Genomic DNA, 15,003 nt, shown 5'->3' with positions numbered 1-15,003 from the left:
ATCATAGTTCTTATTGCATGAAATTGGATCTTCTATTCCTTTTTTAAATTATTTTTTATTTTATATAGATGTCCTAGATGTATATTTGAAGGGTGCATTGGAAAAAAAATCAATACATATGCATTAGGAGCATGCAAAAATATAAAAAATAAAAAAACAAAAAATCTATATGCATTTGTTGAGTGCATTAAAAAAATAATAAATAATGAAAAACTGACTTTATACGATATTGATGAGATGATCAATTTCGCACCAACAAATAAAAAGAGAAAATAAAAGAAAATAAGATAAAAGGTTATTAATTTATTATATCCCGATTTTTGTAGTGCCTTCTTTGTGTTACTATGAAAAAAATTTAAACTAAAGTACGTGAGTCAGTGTTAGGGTTATGAGTTATGACAGCGATAACTCATAAGCAACGAAGTTTCGTTCATTGGTATATCAATGTCATTAATTAAATTGATCCTTCGGTAATAAGTAATAACTAATAAGTAATGCTATGAACTGTACATCAAACTAAATAAATGCATGAGTCACCAAAAAAAAAAAAAACTAAATAAATGCATTTATTACACACATGTTGGTTGAAGATATAAATAAAAAGCTAACATGAGATTTGTTACGGTGGGTAACCGGAGATTAATGGATTGGATGGTGTTGATTGGCCCAATCGCTTGAAAGAGGAAGTCTTCGAATGGGTCTGCACCTTGGGGGCCTCCGTCCGACTTGCTCGTATGAGGAAGAGGGGGTGGTACCTGCAAAGACACTCCGATGCCTAAGTTAGCAAGGGTGTGAGCAGGTTTAGAGAGTATTGGGACTTTGAGATACTCGAGGGGTGTCAGTGTATTTATAGTGGTGAACCAATAACCACTGTTGGAGTAGTGCCATCTTTTTAGGGCGTTAACCATCCCATTATCTTAAGGAGGTTAGGATATGGCTCTTGGAAGTGGTTAGAGAGATTCTAGGGGCAGTTACTCACTTGAATGAGTGTTTATCTGCCAGCTAACTCTCGTGCCCGACTTCTTTAGAGCAAGTCGTGGTTAGAACCGACTTCATTGGACGAAGGTCGGTATTGGGTGAGGCTCAATCTGTGGGATTAGGCCTTTTGTTTGGACCTGGACTTTTACTGTTGGGCCAGGGTATGAACAGTGCCCCTACTCGAGCCCAATTTTCTTTTCGAGATTTGGGCTCGAGTATTCTACTCGGGGTCATAGTCGACTTGTAGAAGGACCGACGTGATGGTCTGAAACCGACGTGACTTTTCGTAGCCTTTTGGTTCTGACGGTTACGTCTAATCAAGCGTCATGTCCGTTTAGGGATGTGCGTAGGGAGTGATGGTCTTGGTAACGGTGCATTCTCATTAATGACTGCCCCGTTTTTACCATTGTACCCTCCACGTACTTATAAATATTCTCCCTCTCTTTCATTGTTTCGTTTCTGCGATTTTTCAAATCTCCTCTTCATTGGTTCGTGCTGCACTCTTGTGTTCCGAAGTTTTTTGACTTCTTCCAACCTTCATTTTCAGATAAAGGTTAGCTTTTTCTTCTTCTGTAACATGCCTTGCATGCTTTTATTTTGTAGATAGATAGGTTGGTTTGTAGACTTTAGTTCCGTATTCCCTCCCTTTAGAGACCGTATTTTTGATTTTCCTTTTCTTTTCCCTTGTAGGTTTTTTGTCACCCGTTTTAAGAAAAGAAATGGCTTCCGTAGATGTTCTTTCTCAGTGGGTTGATGTCACGGTCCTAGGGGAGGAACCCTTGGTCGATACTGAGTTTATCACCCACCTTCGTACTCGCCACAGAATTTGTACTTCTAAGGAGGACGAGCCGAAGTATGAGTTGGTGGTCCCGGGTTCAGAAGACCGGGTTTGTTTTGGGAGGGGCGACGAAGCGGCCCCTCATTTTTTCTTTATGTATGAATGTATGATCACTCGTTTGGGTGTTTTTCTTCCTTTTTTGAATTTTGAGATGTCTGTTTTGCACCACTGTCGAGTTGCCCCTACCCAGCTTCACCCCAACTCTTGGGGTTTTTTGAAAATTTATCAATTTATTAGCCAGGCTTTGGAGTTCCCGACCTCTTTGAAGATTTTTTTCTATCTTTTCCATATGACCAAACCCTTTAGTGGGCTAAACAATAAGCAACAGTGGGTGTCTTTCCGAGCCATACAAGGTCGGAGAGTTTTCACCCTTTTTTATGAGTCCTTCCATGACTTCAAAAATTATTTTTTCAAAGTGCAAGCTGTAGAGGGTCACCACCCCTTTTTTCTGGATGATAATTCTTCTCCCCGCTTTTCTTTATACTGGCTGGAGGCCTCCCCCTGCGAGAAATATGGTCTGGACGACCTGGATGAGGTAGAAGCAGCCATTGTGGGGTTCCTCCGAGAAGCGTGGGGGAGGGCCCCATATTTGGACACTAAAAAGTTTCTCCAGGGGTCTCCGACCTTTGTCCAGGCACAGCTAGGTAGCTCTCATTTGTTTGTTAGATTTCCGACTTGTCTGATTAACTTTTCCGACTTTGTCTTAATCTATTATCTATTGTTTTTTTAGAGATGGTGAAGACAAATGCTCAGGAGTCTTATCAGAGAGTCCAGGAGGCCAGAGCAAGGTCTCGCGCCAGGACTGGTGGCGCCAGGGCGGTTATCTCTCCTCCTCCTCCTCCTCGGAACGTTGGGACTCCTTCCCAGCCCATTGTGATTTCTTCTTCGGTTTCCTCTCAGCCGCCCCCTCCGCCCGACCTTCTCCTGAGCCAGAGAAGAAGAAGCACAAGACCTTAGAGTCTGGCTCTTTCGAGGTTAAGGCGGATGCTCTTGCATTCGTCCGAAAGAACATTTACCTCCATGTTCGCATAAGCATGGATGATGTTTCTGTTCGGAGCCACCTTACCACTCTGGTTGAGGAGAGTCTCAAGGCGGCGGGGGTTTGCGGCAAACTCTTAGATATTTTTGAGAAGGTTCCCCTCAGCTCTTTGGGAATGACCTCGAAGGTCGAAGAGCTGGAAGGGAGGCTTCTTATGTTTCAAGAGCATGAGAGGGAGTTGAAGGAGGAAGTCGCCAAGTTGAGGGAGGATAGAGATAAGCTCCGGGAAAAGGAGAGGAAGTTGCAAGCCCGATGCAACATGGAGATGGACTTGAGGAAAACAGCACAGGCCAGCTATCAAAGTTTATTTGAAGATCTTATGTCTGTGAAGAATGATCTGCTGAATTCTCGGAAGGCCTATATCGAGCTGGAGGACTCTATTGCTGATGGGGCCGAGGAGGCTTGGAGGAGTTTTAAGGAGCAAGTCGGAGTCATTGCTCCTGACTTGGATCTTTCTCCTTTGGATCCTGACAAAGTTGTTATTGATGGTGCCATTGTGGATCCTCCTGCCCCCGTGATCGTTTTCGAGTCAGAATTGAAGACTCGGGGACAGAGGATCATCGAGTCCCCTCCTCGCCCTAAGGACGCTCCGAGCTCTTCTATTGTTCCTCCGACTTCCTCTTCATCTCCTATGGATGCCTCTCTTCCCGGTCCTGGTGGCGCTCTTCCTGACTCTGGTGGTGGTGATCCGTCTACTCCTCTTCCAAAAAAGTAATTTTTGTTGGCTATTTGGGGCCCAGCCTGTGGGTCCCCTTTAAACTCTTTATTGATGGTGATGTTTTGAACAATTTTTTGGCTTTTTAAGGCCATAAACAAAACACTTTATAATACCCTTTTTAATAAGGGTTTAAGTTTAAAAAATAAATACCCTTTTTTGGATAAGGGTTTAAGTTACCTTTGCGTGCATGCCTTTTTGCTTTTGATGTTTTTAGGAAGTTTTTTCGATCTTTTCCTGAAAATCTTTTGTTCGACTTGTCTGTTCTTCTGTACTTTTTTGCTTTAAGAACCTAGGACAGTCTTTTCAATAGTTTTTCGATCTCCTTTTCGCTTATTCCTCTATACTCAATTCTATGATTTTGTTGAGTTTTTATAACTTAGGTTATTTTTGTGATGCGTTTTTCTTTTACTCAGTTTTTCATTCCGACTTATGAGTCGGAGTGTTTCCGAGTTTCGTACGATCAACTTCCATAACCTCTTTACACCGACTTGTACCTCGTCGTTTTATCCTGACGACCATCTAGGTCGGTTCATGGGATTTTCACGTTTTGTCGAGCTTAAGTCGGCGCGTTTCGTGGAAAGAAGGAGAAAACAAAAAAGGAATTTAAGAGATATTTGTAAGATGAAAAAGATCTTTATTAATTGGGGAGGTACTTTATTGCTACTAAGGGTTTTTGACAGTCTATTTCCCTTAGCCCCTACTATGATGCCTCGTTAAAAACCCTTCTCCAGAAAAAAACTCTTTTATTTTGGGAAAAAATCACGAAGTTGGGAAAAGAGTACATCAGGGAGTAGAGTTCGCTCTTAACTGTAGTACCTTTTCATGTTACAAGCATGCCACGACCTCGGTAACTCGGTGTCGTTCAGGTCGGTCACTTTATAATAACCTTTTCCTAAGACCTCATTGACTTTGTATGGTCCCTTCCAATTAGCAGCGAGTTTTCCTTCCCTTGACTTGTTGACTCCAATGTCGTTTCTGATCAATACCAAGTCATTCGGGGTAAACGTTCTTCGAATGACTTTTTTGTTGTACCTTGTAGTCATCCTTTGTTTCAATGCTGCTTCTCTTATCTGGGCTTCTTCTCGGACTTCGGGGAGCAAGTCGAGCTCCTCTTTGTGCCCCCGTATGTTCCCGATCTCGTCATGGAGAATTACCCTTGGGCTTTGTTCATTGATTTCTATTGGTATCATTGCTTCCACGCCATAGACTAGTCGGAAGGGCATTTCTCCAGTGGCGGATTGGGGCGTTGTTCTGTAAGCCCATAGCACTTGTGGGAGCTCTTCAGCCCAGGCTCCTTTTGCCTCTTGTAATCTTTTCTTTAGCCCTGCCAGTATGACTTTGTTGGCTGCCTCGGCTTGCCCATTGGCTTGCGGGTGCTCCACCGAGGTGAACTGGTGTTTTATTTTCATACTGGCTACTAGGCTTCTGAAGGTAGAATCGGTGAATTGGGTTCTATTGTCTGTAGTAATGGAATAAGGTATCCCATATCTTGTGATGATATTTTTGTAGAGGAACCTCCGACTTCTTTGAGCAGTGATGGTGGCCAATGGTTCTGCTTCTATCCACTTTGTGAAGTAATATATTCCCACAATCAGGTATTTGACTTGTCCTGGCGCTTGGAGAAAAGGACCTAACAAATCCATTCCCCATTTTGTAAAGGGCCATGGAGAAGTGATACTGATGAGCTCCTCTGGGGGAGCCACGTGGAAATTTGCATGCATCTAACATGGTTGGCACTTTTTCACAAATTCTGTGGCATCTTTCTGCAAGGTCGGCCAATAAAATCCAGCTCGGATCACTTTCCTGGCTAGTGACCTTGCTCCGAGATGATTTCCGCAGATCCCACTGTGGACTTCTTCTAACACCTCGGTGGTCCTTGAGGTCGGCACGTATTTTAACAATGGTGTTGATATCCCCCTTCTGTAGAGAATATTTCTCACCAAAGTGTAATGTTGTGCTTCCCTCCGGATTTTCCTGGCCTCTTTTTCCTCTTTTGGAAGGATGTCAAATTTTATGTATTCGACCAAGAGGTTCATCCATCCGAGGTTTAAACCGACTACCTCAAGGACTTCTTGTTTGTATTCTATTTTCACCACTGAGGGTTCCTGGAGGGTTCTTGGATCAGGCTTCTGTTATTCCCTCCTGGCTTGGTACTTGCTAACTTGGATAGGGCGTCCGCTCTGCTGTTTAGATTCCGAGTTATATGTTTAACCTCGGTGTCTGCAAAGCGCCCAAGGTGCTCCAGAGTTTTCTCCAAGTACCTCTTTATATTTGGGTCCTTTGCCTGATACTCTCCACTTATTTGGGAGGTCACCACTTGTGAGTCGCTGTATATCATCACCTTTGTAGCACCGACTTCTTCTGCCAGCTTCAATCCAGCAATCAAGGCTTCATACTCTGCCTGATTGTTTGAAGTTGGGAATTCAAATTTTAGGGAAACCTCTATCTGGGTTCCTCTTTCATCTACCAGTATTATGCCTGCACCGCTTCCTGTTCTGTTGGAGGATCCATCTACATAGAGTTCCCATGTAGTTGGTTTTTCCTCCTGATCCCCTGCGTATTCTGCAGCGAAGTCGGCGAGGCATTGGGCTTTAATCACCGTCCGAGTTTCATATCTTAAGTCGAACTCGGAGAGCTCTATTGCCCATTGAACCATTCTCCCTGCAACATCTGTCTTTTGGAGGATTTGCTTCATAGGTTGGTTCGTACGGACTCTTATTGTGTGAGCTTGAAAGTAAGGCCGTAGCCTTCGTGAGGCTACTACTAAGGAGTAGGCAAACTTCTCTTGTTTGTGGTACCTTAGCTCAGGGCCTTGTAGAACTTTACTGATGAAATATACTGGATGTTGGCCGACTTCGTCTTCTCTTATCAGGGCTGATGAGACAGCCTTGTCTGCTACAGATAAGTATAGGACGAGGTCTTTTCCAGCTATGGGTCGGGTCAGAATAGGAGGTTGGCTTAAGAACTTTTTGAACTCTTGAAACGTCTCCTCGCATTCAGGGGTCCATTCGAACTGACATTCCTTTCTCAATAAGGAGAACAGTGGAAGGGATTTTAGTGCTGATCCTGCCAAAAATCTGGAGAGGGCTACAAGTCGGCCATTCAGCTGCTGGACCTCTCTCAAACAAGTCGGGCTTTTCATCTCCAGGATAGCTCTACACTTATCGGGATTAGCTTCGATCCCTCTTTGTGTTAGCATAAACCCTAGAAATTTCCCTGCCTCCACCGCGAAGGCGCACTTTGCGGGATTTAGTCTCATCCCATGCAGCCTTATGGTGTCAAAGACTTGTGAAAGGTCTGACAAGAGGTCGACTTCTTTCTTGGTCTTTACCAACATGTCGTCGACGTATACTTCCATTAGGCTCCCAAGGTGAGAGGCAAACACCTTATTCATCAACCTCTGGTATGTGGCCCCTGCATTTTTCAATCCAAATGGCATGACCACGTAACAGAAATTAGCTCGGGGCGTGATGAATGATTCTCCTGGTCTGGCTCATACATCGGGATTTGGTTATATCCCGAGTAGGCGTCCATGAACGACAAGTATTGATACCCCGAGCTGGAGTTTACTAGGGTATCAATGCTCGGCAGCGGATAAGGGTCCTTGGGACATGCCTTATTTAGGTCGGTATAATCGACACACATTCTCCATTTGCCATTTTGTTTTTTGACTAGCACTACATTAGCTAGCCATGTTGGGTACTTGACTTCTCTGATGAAGCCAGCTTCTAGGAGCGCCTGTACTTGCTCTTCTACTACCAGGGGGCTCGTTCTGGGCCGAGCTTGCGTCTTCTTTATTGTACAGGTCGGGACCCTGGGTAGACCGAGAGCCTGTGGGACATGAGCTCGGGGTCTATCCCAGGCATGTCGGAGGCCTTCCACGTAAAGAGGTCGGAGTTGTCTCTTAGGAGCTTAGTCAATCCTTGTTTTAGGGTTTCCCCTAAGTTGGCTCCTATGTGAGTATTTTTTCCTTCCTCTTCGCCGACCTGTATCTCCTCGGTTTTTCCTCCTGGCTGTGGTCGCAGCTCTTCTCTGGCCCTTGCACCACCGAGCTCTATTGTGTGAACCTCTCTGCCTTTTCCTCTTAGATTTAGGCTTTCATTATAGCATTTCCTTGCCAATTTTTTATCTCCCCTTATCGTTGCTATCCCCGCTGAAGTCGGGAATTTCATACAAAGGTGGGGAGTGGATACCACCGCTCCGAGTCGATTAAGGGTAGCTCTACCGATTAAAGCATTATATGCTGACCCCACATCGATGACTATAAAGTCTATACTCAGAGTCTTTGATTTTTCCCCTTTTCCAAAGGTGGTGTGGAGGGGCAAAAATCCCAGTGGCTTTATTGGCGTGTCGCCTAATCCGTACAAGGTGTCGGGGTAGGCTCTTAACTCTTTCTCATCCAACCCTAGTTTGTCAAAAGCGGGTTTAAAAAGGATGTCCGCTGAGCTTCCTTGGTCTACTAGGGTTCTGTGGAGGTGGGAATTTGCCAGGATCATGGTTATTACCACTGGATCATCGTGTCCAGAGATTATTCCTTGCCCATCTTCTTTTGTGAATGAGATGGTAGGGAGGTCAGATGACTCCTCTCCAACCTGGTAGACTCTTTTAAGATGTCTTTTGCGAGAAGATTTGGTGAGCCCCCCTCCCGCAAACCCCCCTGAGATCATATGGATATGTCTCTCCGGAGTCTGTGGTGGTGGGTCTCTTCTATCCAAATCATCTCGCTTTCTCTTTCCATGACCGTCCGACCTTTCTATGAGATACTTGTCAAGCCGACCTTCTCTAGTCAGCTTTTCCATCACATTTTTAAGGTCGTAGCAGTCGCTTGTGGAGTAACCATATATTTTATGGTACTCACAGTAGTCGCTGCGGCTCCCCCCTTTTTTATTTTTAATGGGTCTAGGGGGCTGCAGCCTTTCAGTATTACAAATCTCTCTGTATACATCCACTATAGAGACTTTCAGAGGAGTATAAGAGTGGTATTTTCTTGGCCTCTCGAGACCGAGTTCTTCCTTTTTCTTGGTTTCCCTCTCCCTCTCTTTTGTTGAGGGAGGGTGCCCAGGTCGCCAACTCAGGTCTCTTAACTTAGCATTCTCCTCCATATTGATGTACTTTTCAGCTCTTTCCTGTACATCACTTAGAGAGACGGGGTGTCTTTTAGATATGGACTGTGAGAAGGGGCCTTCTCTAAGTCCATTGACTAACTCCATTATGACTGCCTCTGTGGGCAGGTCTTGAATCTCAAAACATACTTTGTTGAATCTTTCCATATAGGCTCGTAAGGATTCTCCGACTTCCTATTTTATTCCCAGGAGGCTCGGTGCATGTTTCACTTTGTCTTTCTGGATAGAGAACCTCATCAGAAACTTCCGTGAGAGGTCTTTAAAACTGGTGATTGACCTCGGGGGGAGGCTGTCGAACCACTTCATCGCTGCTTTCGATAGAGTGGTCGGGAAAGCTTTGCATCGTGTAGCGTCGGAGGCATCAGCTAGGTACATCCGACTTTTGAAGTTGCTTAAGTCGTGTTTCGGATCCGTGGTTCCATCGTAGAGGTCCATATCGGGGCTTTTGAAGTTCCTCGGAACTTTTACCCTCATTATGTCCTCACTGAAAGGATCCTCCCCTCCTAGGGGCGGTTCTTCTTGCTCGTCACGGGAGTTCCGACCTTTGAGGGAGGATTCTAACTTTAAGAGTTTTCTTTCTAACTCTTTTCGTCGTTCCATCTCCTCTTTTAGGTTCTTTTCAGTCTCCTTTTGTCGCTCCCGTTCTTGTTCTAACTGTTTCAGGCAACTGTGGACTAATCCCATGAGTTCAGTTGCATGGGAGGGTCCCTCTTTCTCTGACTCGCGCCCTTCTGAAGAGTTCACCTTCGGATTTTTTATTCCGGAGGTACCTTCCCTGTGTTGATCATTAGTCCCCTGGTGGAGGGTCAAGTCTGCATCATTATTACCTGTGTCCAGATTCTCTTGTTCAGAATCTGACTCCACATGACCCTCTTCGGGGGATCTGTCTGCCATCATTGGTTGATCTCTTGGCTCCCCGGCAACGGCGCCAATGTTACGGTGGGTAACCGGAGATTAATGGATTGGATGGTGTTGATTGGCCAAATCGCTTGAAAGAGGAAGCCTTCGAGTGGGTCTGCACCTCGGGGGCCTCCGTCCGACTTGCTCGTATGAGGAAGAGGGGGTGGTACCTGCAAAGACACTCCGATGCCTAAGTTAGCAAGGGTGTGAGCAGGTCTAGAGAGTATTGGGACTTGGAGATACCTGAGGGGTGTCAGTGTATTTATAGTGGTGAACCAATAACCACCGTTGGAGTAGTGCCATCTTTTTAGGGCGTTAACCGTCCCATTATCTTAGGGAGGTTAGGATATGGCTCTTGGAAATGGTTAGAGAGATTCTAGGGGCAGTTACTCACTTGAATGAGTGTTTATCTGCCAGCTAACTCTCGTGTCCGACTTCTTTAGAGCAAGTCGTGGTTAGAACCGACTTCATTAGACGAAGGTCGGTATTGGGTGAGGCTCAATCCGTGGGATTAGGCCTTTTGTTTGGACCTGGACTTTTACTGTTGGGCCAGGGTATGAACAAGATTATTATTTAATTAAATTTTGTTATAACAATATTAAATTGATTTTAGAATTATTTAATAAACTGTTAATTTTATTCACATAGTAAAAAACTAAAAGCGTTTTATTATGACAAATAACTAAGAGGAATGTTAGGGGGACAATAATTTTATTGAACAATATGAACAACTACCAATCAAATTAAAACACATCACACCTCTAAATTAATTCTCTAAATTTTAATATTAAAATAACCATCCATACACTAATAAAATAAACATCCGATATATCTATTGTTTAAATCGTTTAATATTTTTATTGTTTAACTATACTTTTCCTCTAATCATGTTTGTCAATCATGAGAATTAGCACAAGTGGCAGTTGCTTTAGTAATTTAATTCGTCATGTCCTAATTTCCATTCTTTGCGCCTCTTACGAATTGCCGAAGCAATTTATAAACCATGAGTAGTGGATGAAGCCAAAATTGAAAAAGTTTTGGTCATACCTTTTAAATATTTATTAGAAAAATTAAACAAATTTAGAACGTGATCACGAGATGCAAATCCACGAGAAGAATACAAGCATGTTATTTTTGTCAACTTATATTGGAATTTTTGGCTTCCACAGGCATCTTGTTAGCATGTGTCCCCTCATAATGCAAGTTTTCTTATTATTTTAAGGCATTTGCCAGTGATGATTGATGGAGGGGAGATCATGGGTTTACCAGTAACCATTAACTCTGTCCCTTCACACCCATGTGAATGGTGTTTGTCTAGATCCATTCCACACCTATGCAGGTTGATTCAAGTAATACATGTTGGATTTTCTTTAATAAGGTCTCGCATTCAATAACTAACTTTGGTTAGTCAAGTGGTTAGTTCATTTGTCCGCTTAAGTAAATGTTGGAGATTTAATCCTGTTTTGTGCGTGCAGTAACTCATAGGCTAACAACAAACTTTTAATAAAGTTCTAATTCGTCAGAGATTAATCCTTGGTCTGATGGACTAGGAGATAACATGGATAACAAAAAAAAAGTCCCGTATTCGATTCTTGTTAATAAAAAATAATCTAAATTAAAAGTGTGAGCACATAATTAGAAAAAGAAGACTCTAAATTCATTGCAAATATAAAAGCAACATTTGGGTCCATTTATTTCCCATTATTCCTCACATCAACCTAGAAAAGAGAGAGGAAAATGAGGAAGTCACTTGTGCATTCTTTGGTTTTCATGTGCCTTTTGATTCCTTTGGCAGTTGCAGATTGGAACATATTGAATCAGAAGACAAAGAGAGGATTGAAGATCAGCTTGAAGAACTACTGTGAAGCTTGGAGGATGAATGTGGAGCTTCATAACATTAGAGGTTTTGAAGTTGTGCCTGAAGAATGCACTGAATACATTGGAAAATACATGAAGGGAACTCAGTACTCAGTGGACTCTGAGAGGACAACTGAAGAATGCCTGGTTTATGTCAGCACCAGCTGCAATCTAATAAAAGATGGCAAAGATGCATGGATTTTTGACATTGATGATACTTTGCTCTCTACAGTTCCTTTCTACAAGGATAACCTATACGGGTAAATTCAAAATCCACTTTCATCTTAATGTCCATTCTTATGTTAATATTTGCTTTCCCCTACACTTGTTTTCTTGAAGCTTGACACCTAGTTAGTTAGAAGAGTAAGTTGAGTGTAAAATATTAATAAAGGGAAGAGAGAATTGATGAGGGGTCTAGTTGTTCTGGTATTATGTCTCGGGAGAGTTGAAAAACCTCCCCAAGAGGGGTTATCAAACTCGAGTTAACTCCTATGAGTTTACAAGTTTAGATCTTGAATCGAATTTTTGGGTTAAACTTCACGATTTGGGTCGCTTAAACTCTTGTAAGTTACACTATTTAGATGAACTTGAGTTTGATTATCTTGTCCTCTACCATGGTGAATGTGATCGTGAATTTTTTGTTCAGTTTCTAATATGCCTACTATTCTGAGTGACAAGCCTCTTTTTTTCCATTGACAACAGGGGAAAGAAGCTAAATTTGACATCATTGGAGGAGTGGATGAGCAAGAGCAAGGCGAAAGCTCTTGACGACTCATTGAAGCTTTTCAATGCACTTAAATCCAGAGGAATTCAGATCATCTTGATTTCTTCAAGGAGGGAGCATCTAAGGTCTGCTACAATTGACAACCTTGTCAATGTTGGTTATTATGGTTGGACAAGTCTTATCATGAGGTTAATTCTATAAATCAAGCTCTTCCTCTATTTTTCTATTACTGCTGTATTCTGTTTGCTCCTCATTAATTTTTTTTTGCTGTGTTTTGTTCTATTTTTCTCTATGCAGAGCACCTGCTAATGAGTTAGTATCAGTACAAAAATACAAATCTGATGTGAGAAAACAACTGGTTAGTAATGGCTACCGCATTTGGGGAATTTTGGGTGATCAATACAGCAGCATTCAAGGGCCTCCAAGCAGCATAAGAACATTTAAACTTCCAAATCCAATGTACTATGTTGCCTAATGTGTTGATCTATTTGTAGCTGCATTATTTCTTCACCATTGGAAGCTTCTATAAGTTGCACCATTTTAAGGACTATTGTTATTATTAGTTTGCATCATGTTCCTTCAGATCTTGTGCATTTTTTTTGAAGGGGAATAAAAGAGGCAAGGGAGAAAGTATAAAGATTTTCATTGCACCCACCATTACTACTATAGGTTTGCAATCTACTTTTACAATATGAATGATACTCTTAAGTTAATCAATTAATTAAAACTATGGAACTCCCACAAATTGGAGAATCCAAGGCAAAAGTAAAATTGGACAAAAGTAAACAAGACAAGTGATGGGAAAAAAATATGTGGGGGCTTCCAAAGGCAATCCCTAGAAATGGAAACATACTGCAAGAAGTTTCATATGAACAAACAGAGAACATTAAAAGATCAATTCAACTGAGAAAGCAGCCCTTACAAACACTAAACTGCATTAACCTGTAAATTCATATGGAATTCAGACAAGATATTATGAACCCTACTAATAACTATATGTTCTATTACAAACTGTGTATGCTAGTCCTGAACAATATAAACATGACCATTTTTGGAAACGTGCGTGATCTATGGCCAGTTTTAACCAAGACAGATTGTCTGAAATTTTCAGCTTTAACTAACTTGTTCTGTATTGGTTTCATAATTTACCCTTTCTATGATGTTGTGCACCAATTGAGCAGCGAAAGAAACTAGCATTTAGATCTCCAGCAAGTTAATGCTATATGAACTAGTAGAATCTAGTTAACTATACCCTGACTTGCATTTCCATACAGTTTCCGGAAAGGATGATGATCAAACAAAATATTAACCATCTAAACACAATTCAGCATGCACACATAAACATTTGATTGCCCAAAATGCAACTAACCCCTAAGAAGATTGAGAAGAGAGTTTCAGGCATTCACTTTGGCATCTTCTAAGGCATATGTCGTTCCAGTTAGGCACTTGATGCTGGTTAACACAAACAGTGCGCACGCACGCATCAGCACATGCATCAAGATCAGACACACCGCACACGGTGACACAGGTGTCAGGAATGGGATCCTTTGAGAACGAACCAACCTTCTTCAACATCCTCTTTGAAGTGCAGACCCTTTCACAGACAAAGATCTCATCCGAACTCCTTTCTCTTCCCCTTGCACTCTTCAACTTCTGCTCTTCTGCGTGCCTTGCCTTGAGCCGAAAAGCTTGTCCGGCAACAAGCACAGGGATTGCAGCGCCCAAAAGCGACCACCAAATTTCTCCCGTCTCCAAGAGAATACAACTTCAGCTGCCCCTTCTTCTCTATATCATATGCTCCACACTCTTAAAACACAACAATAAAAACTATGAGACTTCTTATTTGAGTGGTGTACCACAATTATCAACATAATGGATAATCGCAAAGAAAATTACTAATACAATTCCAAACATTTATAAATCTCCATATCTTGATTTATCAACAATCAACATGATTATGCAACATCAAAACCATTTATCAAGCAATTGAAGCCTAGAAACCTGGCACTTCATACAAAATACATCTGAAATTATACACTTATTAGGGTTTTTAGTCTGATTATGGCTACAGCGAACGTTCACAGCTAAAAGACATTCATAATAACAATTGCATTCTTTCAACTTTCAAGGCCTGAACTTTGACTGTTTCAGCCGCAAAATGTTCGTTTCACTGGAAAGCAAATCAAATTGAAAATAATTTTGAATAAAAAGAGTAAATAGAAAAGGAAATGGATCAAAGTGAACTACAGAATAAACATGTAAATATATTTAGAAAGAAATGAGGAATAGAGTGAAGAGATGCATATGAGACTTAAGAGTGGCGAAAAGGGAAAGGAAGCATTTACCTGCGGCGGAGCAAGACGGAGAAGGAGATGTGGCTGCCTGGCTGGTGGAGATCAGGCAGCGGCTGGTTTTAGCGTTAAGCTGTCACAGATTTGCCCAATCACCACCTACACTAACCTACTAAACTAACTTTTTTTCCTCCTCCTAGTATAGTTAGTTTGACAACTAACAATTCAAATAACAACCAACAATTTTGATCAAGCAAAAAAATCCAAATTACTGTCTTTTACCAGTTCTTTTTGTTAGTTCTAAATATTTTTTTTTTAAATCTACTATTTGAAAATAGAATTATTTCATTTTTTTTATCCAACGGCATTTTTAATCAGGTAGATTAAAAACTATTCTGATATAAATCAGAGTTTTATTTAAAAATTTATTTAAAAATTTACTAGACAAGAGTTATTTTATTCGAACTTTTTCTAACATTTTTTTAGATAGAAAAGTGAACTAACTATTTACTAACTCAAATTAGTTAGAATTATT

At 41.6% G+C, this 15,003-nt stretch overlaps 2 protein-coding genes across 2 annotated transcripts; one reads left to right on the top strand and one right to left on the bottom strand.

The window, feature by feature from the left end:
• The first annotated feature begins 11,281 nt into the window (after positions 1-11,281).
• On the top strand, positions 11,282-12,832 carry LOC107466445 (acid phosphatase 1). Its single transcript, XM_016085420.3, has 3 exons — positions 11,282-11,713; positions 12,156-12,365; positions 12,475-12,832. The coding sequence occupies exons 1-3, from the start codon at positions 11,334-11,336 to the stop codon at positions 12,650-12,652; spliced, it is 768 nt and encodes a 255-aa protein (XP_015940906.1). The 5' UTR covers positions 11,282-11,333; the 3' UTR covers positions 12,653-12,832.
• Positions 12,833-13,075: 243 nt separating this feature from the next.
• Positions 13,076-13,944, bottom strand: LOC107466419 (uncharacterized protein At5g64816; the record flags this gene model as incomplete). The annotated part of the gene is made up of 1 exon (XM_016085395.3): positions 13,076-13,944. A coding segment is annotated over one exon (396 nt), but the record flags the coding sequence as incomplete, so codon positions are not given.
• Positions 13,945-15,003: the final 1,059 nt, after the last annotated feature.

The sequence above is a fragment of the Arachis duranensis genome, chromosome 9 (genome assembly GCF_000817695.3).
Source record: "Arachis duranensis cultivar V14167 chromosome 9, aradu.V14167.gnm2.J7QH, whole genome shotgun sequence".
In the NCBI taxonomy this organism is placed as follows: domain Eukaryota; kingdom Viridiplantae; phylum Streptophyta; class Magnoliopsida; order Fabales; family Fabaceae; genus Arachis; species Arachis duranensis.
Note: the sequence above shows the minus strand (reverse complement) of the source record. Positions and strands in the feature narration are given on the sequence as shown.